Source organism: Lactuca virosa, chromosome 1, assembly GCF_052849685.1.
Source record: "Lactuca virosa cultivar CGN04683 chromosome 1, Lactuca_virosa_CGN04683_v6, whole genome shotgun sequence".
Classification (NCBI taxonomy): Eukaryota; Viridiplantae; Streptophyta; class Magnoliopsida; order Asterales; family Asteraceae; genus Lactuca; species Lactuca virosa.
The window spans coordinates 141,896,286-141,905,915 of record NC_136426.1 but is presented as its reverse complement, the minus strand read 5'-3'; the positions used below and the strand labels follow the sequence as shown (position 1 = coordinate 141,905,915).

Sequence of the window (9,630 nt, the reverse complement as noted above, 5' to 3'; positions counted from 1 at the left end):
GTGGCTAGGACACCAATTTATACAAGTCTCCATCTAAGTAATCATAGAGGTGAAGGAGTTGCACAAGTGGATTATGCAAGAATTATTGGTATTCTGATGTACCTTATGAGTTGTACCAGTCCTAACTTAGCTTTTTCAATAGCAGACTAAGTATATATACCAATAATCCAAGTGAAGAACATTGGAAGAGTATTAAGAGAGTATTACAATATTTGAGGTATACTCGCAATTTTGGGTTGCACTATATAAGATATCTCGAGGTGATAGAAGGGTATAGTGATGCAAATTGTATATCTAACATTAAAGATTCCAAGTCAACCAACGGGTTTCTGTTTACACTTGGAGGTGGAGCTATATCATTGAAATCTTCAAAACAAACAGTTATAGCTAGATCCACAATGGAATCTGAGTTTATAGCACTTGATAAGAGTGGAGAAGAAGCTGACTGGCTACGATAATTTCTAGAAATATATCGGAATGGCCTAAACCAGTGGCAATCTCAATCCATTGTGATAGTTAATCGGCAATTGGACGGACACAAAAGTGTTATGTATAATGGTAAGTCTCAACATATCTGTCGAAGGCACAACACCATTCGACAACTACTCTCAAATGCAGTTATCTTAATCGACTACATAAGGTCCAAGGATAACATTCTGGATCTGCTAACCAAAGGGTTAAACAGGGAGTTAGTTGCAAAGTCGTCAAGAGGAATAGGATTAAAACCCATGAACGAATAAGTTATTGCGAAGGAAAACCCAACCTAGTTGACTGGAGATCCCAAGATCTAGGTTTAATGGGACAACCTACTTACATATAACATATGTGAATCACTATGAGGACCAACCTCAACCCATTCCTATAAACAAACAATGATGCATGTTAAGCTTATAGTGGTTAATGACAAGTTAGAAATCTTCGACCTTTAGATTTTAATGATTATGATAGAATCACCTATGTGAGAGTGAAGTAGGGTCGCTTCAAAGGGAATTGGATGGGAAAATTCCTAAGAGCTCTTACAAAACCAGGAAAGTGTCCATGACCATAACAGACACATAAATGAGAACCTAAGTAGGCCATGGAGAATCATGTGAGATATGTATTGATTATTTACACACGTGGAAGAACAATTCAAGGACATCGAGTGTACTGGTTTGTTAGTAAAATAAATATGTATCTTAAGGGAAGGTTCAAAGGGTAACACCTACCTGTCATATGTATGATTTAACTGCTATATTTACCTAAGCAGCTTGAAATTTTGAAGCAATTTTCATTAATGTGGGGAATTGTTGGAAAGTTAGTTTTACTAACTTCTAAAATTAGGTTTTCCCCATTTTTTAGCACAAATTTCAGACTTTAAATATAATCAAAACAGAAAAATGATTGTATATTCGTGTTCTCCTTCGTGTTACCTTCGTTTTGATATATCACATCCAAAACGTATTAAAAATGAATGAGAAATTACTTGTCAAAGTAAGGTAGTTAGAAGAGAATAATAAATTAGTTAAGTGGTTTTTAACTCATCCCACATTGGTAGGAGTATGAAAGAAAATGTGTTTATAACTACAAAGACTTGTTAGCTTTGTAACACTTATAGAACTAAGGCTCTCTCTTGCGCGCACATGCAGGGGGTGCAAAATGTGAGCCTGTTTGGCTTCGGTTCACTGAAATTGTGTGGGAGTGTGCGTCCTGCAGGTACGAATGCACCACCGGTCGACTAGAAAAATTCAATGACCTTTTTGCAATTATTTTCTTTTAGTTACAAACCCGAATTAAGGGTCATTAATAATTAGATTTCAGATTTGATTTCTTAATTAAATTGGGCTATTTAATTCTTCATGAGTTACGTTTTAGACCTCTATTATTCCGAGTATAAATAGAGGCATCTGGTTACTGATTAAGATACATCGAATGAAACAAAAATCTTCTCTTCCTCTCCTACACTAATGCTTCGTCTTCCACCTCTTGCTGCAACCAAGGTAAATTCCGGCCAAGTGAGGGTTCGGCCAATCTAGAAGAATTGATTTCTATTGTTATATTCTGGGAAACAAACACTCATGTAAAACGAATTTGTTTTAAGGATATTGTGTTAAACTCAAACCTCAATAAACAGTTTCTACTTTTGTTCTTTTATGCATTTTTAGGTCATATTTCCCTGACACTAAAAAACTCAAATAATTGTGAAGTTTGAAAAGAACACAATCATAAGTCTTAAGTTTATAACACAAACAAAAGGTAAGTGTTTGCAGCCATAAAACATTATATATATTTGATTACTAACCTATATTTTTTTAGAAATTAAAAAGAATCAATTAAATACTAATACTTAATAAATATAAGTTAAAAAAAATATTTAAAAAATACAAACTAATTGACAAGTTGTAAAGAGATTAGACATTTCAACTATAATTCAACAAATTTAATTAGACGGGTCAGACAGATTGACCCATTGAATTATTAACTAAATATGTTAAAAAATTGAAACCAAACTATTAATTATTGAAGATTGGGTTCTCCATAAAAGTCCCAATATTTTGGGAAATTTTTTAATAAAGTTCTAAATTTTATTTTTTGAACAGAAAAGTCCTGACTTTTTAACTTTTTGAATAGAAAAGCTCAAGAAACCGATTAATTTATCCACTTTAGTCCATTTTGACCTGTTTAGCAGGCCATAAGACCAAATCGTTAATATTTCCAAAAAAATGAGACTTTTCTACAAATTTCGTCAAACCTTGTATATAATGTATAAACGTATTTTTTACGTATTTATATCTATTTTAACGTATTTATATATTTTTTTTAAAGTTTTTATATGTACATATTTATGTATTTTAAATGTATAAACGTGTTTTTTTACATATTTATATGTATTTTTTAGCAATTTACATTTTTTTACCTATTTTTATGTATTACGTATTTATATCTATTTTACATATTTTTTTATTTGTTTTTATATGTTATTTTTTGTGTATTACATATTTATCTATTTTTTAAGCTTTTTTATATAGATATTTATGTATTTTAAATGTATAAACATATTTTTTTTCATATTTATATGTATTTTTAAGTATTTTACATATGTATTTCTATCTGTTTTTTATGTATTACGCATTTATGTATTTTTTTAAAGTTTTTTTTATACAGATGTTTATGTATTTTAAATGTATAACTGTATTTTTTTACGTATTTATGTATTTTTTACTTCAAGTCGTTTTCACTATTTCATCCAATCTATACAGCTTCTTCGAGTATGACTAGATAGTTTTCCTGCATACCCACATATTTTAAGCTTTTCTCATTTGCTTATCTTGAAATTAAACATCGAATAGGAAAAACTTAAAATATGTGGGTATGTAGTAAAACCATCTAAACATATTCGAAGAAGCTGTGCGAATTAATTGAAATGGTGAAGACTGAAGACGACTTGAAGTAAAAAAAAATACATAAATACATAAAAATAATACGGTTATAAATTTAAAATACATTAAAATACAAAAACATTTATATAAAAAACAAAAAAATAAATAAAATACATAAATACGTAAAAATACATATAAATATGTAATAAATAAAAAGCACATAAAAATACACAAAACATATGTAAAATACTTAAAAATACATACAAATACGTAAAAATATATGTTTATATATTTAAAACACTAAAAAAATATATAAACATATATATAGAAAACTTTAAAAAAATACATAAGTACGTAAAAATACATATAAATACGTAATACATAAAAAACACATAAAATACATAAAAAAATATGTAAAATACTTAAAAATACATATAAATACGTAAAAAAATAGGTTTATACATTAAAAATAAATAAACATCTATATAAAAAACTTAAAAAATACATAAATACGTAAAAATACATATAGATATGTAATACATAAAAAATAGCACATAAAAATACATAAAAAATATGTAATATGGTTAAAAAATACTTGTAAATATGTAAAGTAATACGTTTATACATTTAAAATACATAAAAATACATAAGCTTATACATATAAAAAGTTAACGTAAAAATAGATATAAATACGAAAAAAAATACGTTTATATATTATATACAAATTTTGACGAAATCTGCAGAAAAACTCATTATTTTTTAAAAATTAACAATTTGGTCACATGGCCTACTGAAAGTTCAACGGGTTAAACCGAATAAATTAGTCAGTTTTTTTATTTTTTATTCAAAAAGTTAAAATATAAGGTTTTTAAAAAAAATTTCCAAAAACTTTTCCAAATATTTCCCAATGGTTTTAAAAAAATCTTTCTTACTTGGTAAAAACTAAAAACCAAATCGGATGTAACCGATATTTTCTCCCCTCATTTTCGTGTTTTGCTTCCGACACTTCCAAAATAACGAATCAAGAACCAAAATCACAATTTACCCGTCTTCTTCATCTATCCCTTTCAATTTGATGTCCTCCATTATGTCCAAAGGAAAATCAGTCGACAGTGATCCTCTGTAAAATTCTCGTACCATGATCTCAATTACCTTCAGCAATCTTGATACATATACATATACATGATACACGATACATCTCTCTCTAAATGAACACGGAAACCGCAATTGAGTTTTTGCTACCTTCATGGTGGGAGGTCCAAGTAACCGTCGCCGCCGCGTGCTTTGTAATTGCAGCTTACTGGTTCTTCACCGACGGCGGTTTCATCGGCGCGAGTGATCGGTCCCAGTTTGATAACTCCTCTCTTGCTTCCGGTGATGTCGTAGATGACAAAGAAAAGGTGACTGATCTTAGTTCCCAACGATTATCGCGATTATATCCTCTGACTTTATGTAATTTCTAATGTCATCATTTGCGATAGTTACCCTAATTTGCATCAAGTTCGTGAGTAACCGTGTGGATTGTGCTGTCTAAAGCTTTTTTTCGAGGATTTACAACCTGAATGATAATCATACTTCTTTTTCCAAGAATAACCGATAGTTTAACATGATGTTATCTATGTAATTGAATCGATTTCTAGAGCTTCACTAAAATGTATGGCAACTTTCAAGTTCGTTGCTTACATTTTTAACAAAATCAATATCAAATTAGAAGTTAACAACTGATAGGTTTGTTCAATTTTACTTTACTTATCATCTGTTTCACAGGTGCTTGTTCATTTGTATGACAAGCACTTCTACACTTATTTTTGTAGATAGATCAACAGAAGGGTGACTCTAATGGCAGCTCTGCTTATATAATCAAGGTATATATATATATATATATATATATATATATATATATATAAAATGCTTTTTTATTTAAGCTGTTCTTGCTGATTTGTAGCATCATATGTTGTGTTTTGAAGGTGGAACTGTTAGCAGCTAAGAATCTTATTGGTGCTAACCTGAATGGCATGTCAGATCCTTATGCAATCATCACTTGTGGTACAGAAAAGCGATTTAGGTAAAAATTATAGCAAGATTTAGTTAATTTCCATTAAGAATCTTATTGGTTGCTTCTGTCTGATAGATATGGTGATTTTTACTCATGTTAATCTGCAGCTCAATGGTTCCTGGTTCAAGAAATCCAATGTGGGGAGAAGAATTCAATTTTTCTGTGGATGAACTTCCTGTAAAGGTAAGATTAACTGTTATCCACACAAATAGTTTTAGTAGCTTTTTTTTTTTTTATAAAATTTTTTAATCATTACTCATTTTTTGACAGATCAATGTGTCAATATATGATTGGGATATAATTTGGAAAAGTACTGTTCTTGGTTCTGTAACTATTCCTGTTGAAAACGAAGGGCATACTGGTGCAGTATGGCACCCTTTGAGTAGTTCTCCAGGGCAGGTTTGTAATTTTGTTTTATTTCCTTTTCTATTTTGGTCAATTCATCTTTTCATTGGTCAACCTTTTAAAGTAATTAACCAAAACTGTTAAAAAACATTGCTTTTTTTGTCAGGTTTGTCTCCATATTAGAACAATTAAACACTCCTCGGGCAGTTCCAGGTACCATTTTGCTTCAATTTTTTTACACTAAGGAGCTGTTTTTTGTCTTAATGGGTTAAGCACTTAACGTAAGGGTAAAATGGTCATTTAGTTTCATTCACATGGTATATTCAGTCTAGAAAAGAAACAGACCTTATGCATGCATGATTTATTTTATCATATATAACTTAATGAGTAAAAAAAGAGACAACTCGTAAATATTTTTGATGACAGTTAAGGGTAAAATGGTAATTTAGTCTAATTAAACTGTTTTTTAGGGGTTTGAAGGGCTATGCTGGAGCTAACCCTAGAAGACGAGTTTCAGTATATAAACAAGGGCCAATAGTTGTACATCAAAAGCCTGGACCCTTACAGACGATATTTGATCTTCTACCAGATGAGGCAAAGTTCTTTTAACTTTTAATTTTAATTTAACTTATAAAATAATCTGATTCTGATATAAAAATTAAATTTATGTTTCAGATTGTTCAACACAGCTATTCATGTGCAATGGAAAGATCATTCTTGTATCATGGTCGTATGTATGTTTCAGCTTGGCATATCTGCTTCCACTCTAATGTTTTCTCCAAACAAATGAAGGTTAATTAATTAATTAAAACATCATTATCAAAGAGTTGACCAATGAAAAGATGCATTGACTTTATGTTTTTGCCCTTTCACAGGTCATTATTCCTTTTGGAGATATAGATGAGGTTTGTAGTCTATTGTCTTTTGTATGTTTCAATTGTAATATATAATATTGAAGCTTGTGACTAAAATGACAAAAATGACGAAAATGCCCTTTGTTGCAGATACGAAGGAGTCAACATGCAGTCATTAATCCAGCGGTAACGATAGTTCTTCGCATGGGTGCAGGTGGACATGGCGTCCCTCCTTTACGGAGTCCAGATGGTTAGCTTCAAATTCAATAAACCACATATAGGGGTATTTCCGTCATTTCCATCACTCAATATATATTTTTTTCAAATTTACAGGTAGAGTTAGATATATGTTTGCATCATTTTGGAATAGAAATCATGCAATAAAAATTTTACAACGTACAGCAAAGAATTACCATGCAATGGTAGAAGCTGAGAAGAAGGTATCCCTTTATAATTCATTATGTTTTATTTGTTGTTCCAAAGTAAATATAGTTTAATTTATTAAGATCTGTTATCAGTATATGTGATTGTAACAATTTATCATATAGTGAATAATTTTTTTCTCTGGTTTTGGAGTTTCCACATATATTCTTGTGTTTAGTATATGTGATTGTAACAATTTATCATATAGTGAATAATTTTTCCTCTGGTTTTGGAGTTTCCACGTATATTCTTGTGTTCAGTATATGTGATTGTAACAATTTATCATATAGTGAATAATTTATTCTTTGGTTTTGGAGTTTCCATGTATATTCTTGTGTTCAGTTATCAATAATTTTTCCCAACATAATTGACATGAATCCACGATGTACAGGAGCAACAACAGTCAGAATTACGAGCAAGTAGTAGCTCTTTAAATCGTAAAAAACCAGTGAAGGTTCTAGAAGAAAGTGTGCCGAACAAACACCAGCCTTTTGTTCAAGAGGATGTTCTCACTGGCATATATACTGTATGGAAATAACTATTCATTACTCTTTATCTTTTTTTATCGCCTAATTTGATTAAATTTATTGGTAACTTTTAATATTTAATTACTCAGGATGTTTTTCCAAGTACTGCTGAACAATTTCTTGACTTGTTATTAAGTGATGGTTCAAATTTCACAAGTGAATATCGTGCAGCGCGTAAGGATACAAATCTTAATGTAAGCATCACACTTTTTTTAATTATTAATTTATAGTTTTTATGTTATTATTTATTATTTTTTTATTTGGTTATGTAGATTGGCCAGTGGCATTCTGCTGATGAATATGATGGTCAAGTGAGAGAAATTACGTTTAGGTGCCTCTGTAATAGTCCTATGTGTCCGCCAGACACATCCATGACAGAGTGGCAACACGCCTTGCTGTCCGCTGATAGAAAATCTCTGGTGATTTTTTTTTTTTTTTTTGACATCTTTAAATTATTGTATTTTTGTTATTTTCACTTTTTGTATTGATTGCTTTTTAACTTTGTTCTTTTTAGGTGTTTGAAACTGTGCAACAGGCACATGATGTTCCATTTGGATCTTATTTTGAGGTATGTTTTTGACATTATTTGTCATGATGATTTAAATTTTAAGATTAAATTACATTTTGGGTCCTTAAGTATAGCTGAATTTTACAATTTTGGACCCAAAAAGTTCTCTTGCAAGCTTGGTCCTTATTTGAGGTTCTTGTAATGTCTTTGGTACTTGTTCCATGTAAAATGACGACTTTTGGTCCCAAAAAGTTTTCTCTTGCAATTTTGGTCCTTATTTGATGTTTTGTAACGGTTTTGGTCTCTATTCCAAGTAAAATGGATATTTTTGGACCATTAGTATAGCTGATTTTTGTAATTTTGGTCCCAAAAATATAGTCATTTTACTTGGAACAGGGACCAAAAATGGTACAAAAACCTCAAACAAGGAACAAAATTGCAAAAGAAAACTTTTTGATACAAAAGTTGAAAAAATAGCTATACCTAGGGACCAAAATTGTAATTTACTCTACTTTTAGTATTTAGGTTGTGTTTGTTTGTATGGAGAAATGTTTATAATATGGAAATCAACAGGTGCACTGTAGATGGACTATGGTGACTACATCCGAATCCACGTGCTCTATTGATGTTAAAGTTGGTAAGTACCCTTCTACATTCATGAAAGAAAATGGTCATTTAAATTATTAAATACCAATTATACCCTTATGCTTTCGCTTTTGGTTGAATAAACAGGTGTGCATTTTAAGAAATGGTGCGTAATGCAATCTAAGATAAAATCGGGTGCTATCAGTGAGGTACAATTCTAACCTTACATATGAATTGACATGACATGACAAAACATGTTGTACAGCTATTGCAGTGGACTGAGATTAAGATTGATGTCCTACGTAAGAAGGTGGGGGTTGAGACTTGTTCTTAATCTCATGTCTGTGTAAAAGACGTAAATACCCACGTCATTAAAAATAGCTCTAGAAACTTAATTATAAGAATTTGAATTAATCTAGATAATTGTGAACTTTTGCAGTATAAGAAAGAGGTGGAATTGATGCTAGAAGTGGCTCGTTCATGTATTAGCTCCAACACAGTTATTAATGAGATTGCGAGTGTTGTTTCTTCTGTTTCAACTATCGAAAATGCATAACCATCGAAAACTTGTGTTGTTAAGATAATAAGTTAACTTTTTAGCAAGAAAACGATATAGAAGATTACAAGTATTTCAATATATTTAAAAAAAAAAAAAAAACTTTCGACCCTTTACTTGTTTTTTTTACTAAGTTTTTTTGTTTAGCTATTTGGATCATTAGGTATAAACTATAATTGAACATATTAATAAGTTAAGAATTAAACATTACAAAGAGTACAAAGCAATAATGGAATTTTGAAGTCATCCAACCATATTCAACTTTAATTTCAAACTTTTATTGTAAATCAAAAAAATATGATTTTCAAAGTTAAAAGCTTTCTTCGGTTTGTAGGGCCGGCATAAAGTGGTATTGTGATATCTATGAAGAATTCACAAAGTCGTAAGAACAATGACATCTAGCCCTTTCATTTGGGA

At 30.3% G+C, this 9,630-nt stretch overlaps 1 protein-coding gene across 1 annotated transcript; it reads left to right on the top strand.

The window, feature by feature from the left end:
- The first annotated feature begins 4,321 nt into the window (after positions 1 to 4,321).
- LOC145159138 (BAG-associated GRAM protein 1-like) lies at positions 4,322 to 9,286 on the top strand. The gene is made up of 18 exons (XM_079078056.1): positions 4,322 to 4,759; positions 5,174 to 5,224; positions 5,327 to 5,424; positions 5,523 to 5,598; positions 5,686 to 5,814; positions 5,927 to 5,973; positions 6,231 to 6,354; positions 6,436 to 6,552; positions 6,636 to 6,665; positions 6,765 to 6,864; positions 6,948 to 7,054; positions 7,429 to 7,563; positions 7,654 to 7,758; positions 7,837 to 7,983; positions 8,079 to 8,132; positions 8,646 to 8,709; positions 8,805 to 8,866; positions 9,097 to 9,286. Exons 1-18 carry the CDS (start codon positions 4,568 to 4,570, stop codon positions 9,211 to 9,213), a joined length of 1,755 nt encoding a protein of 584 aa, XP_078934182.1. The 5' UTR covers positions 4,322 to 4,567; the 3' UTR covers positions 9,214 to 9,286.
- The last annotated feature ends 344 nt before the right edge of the window (positions 9,287 to 9,630 follow it).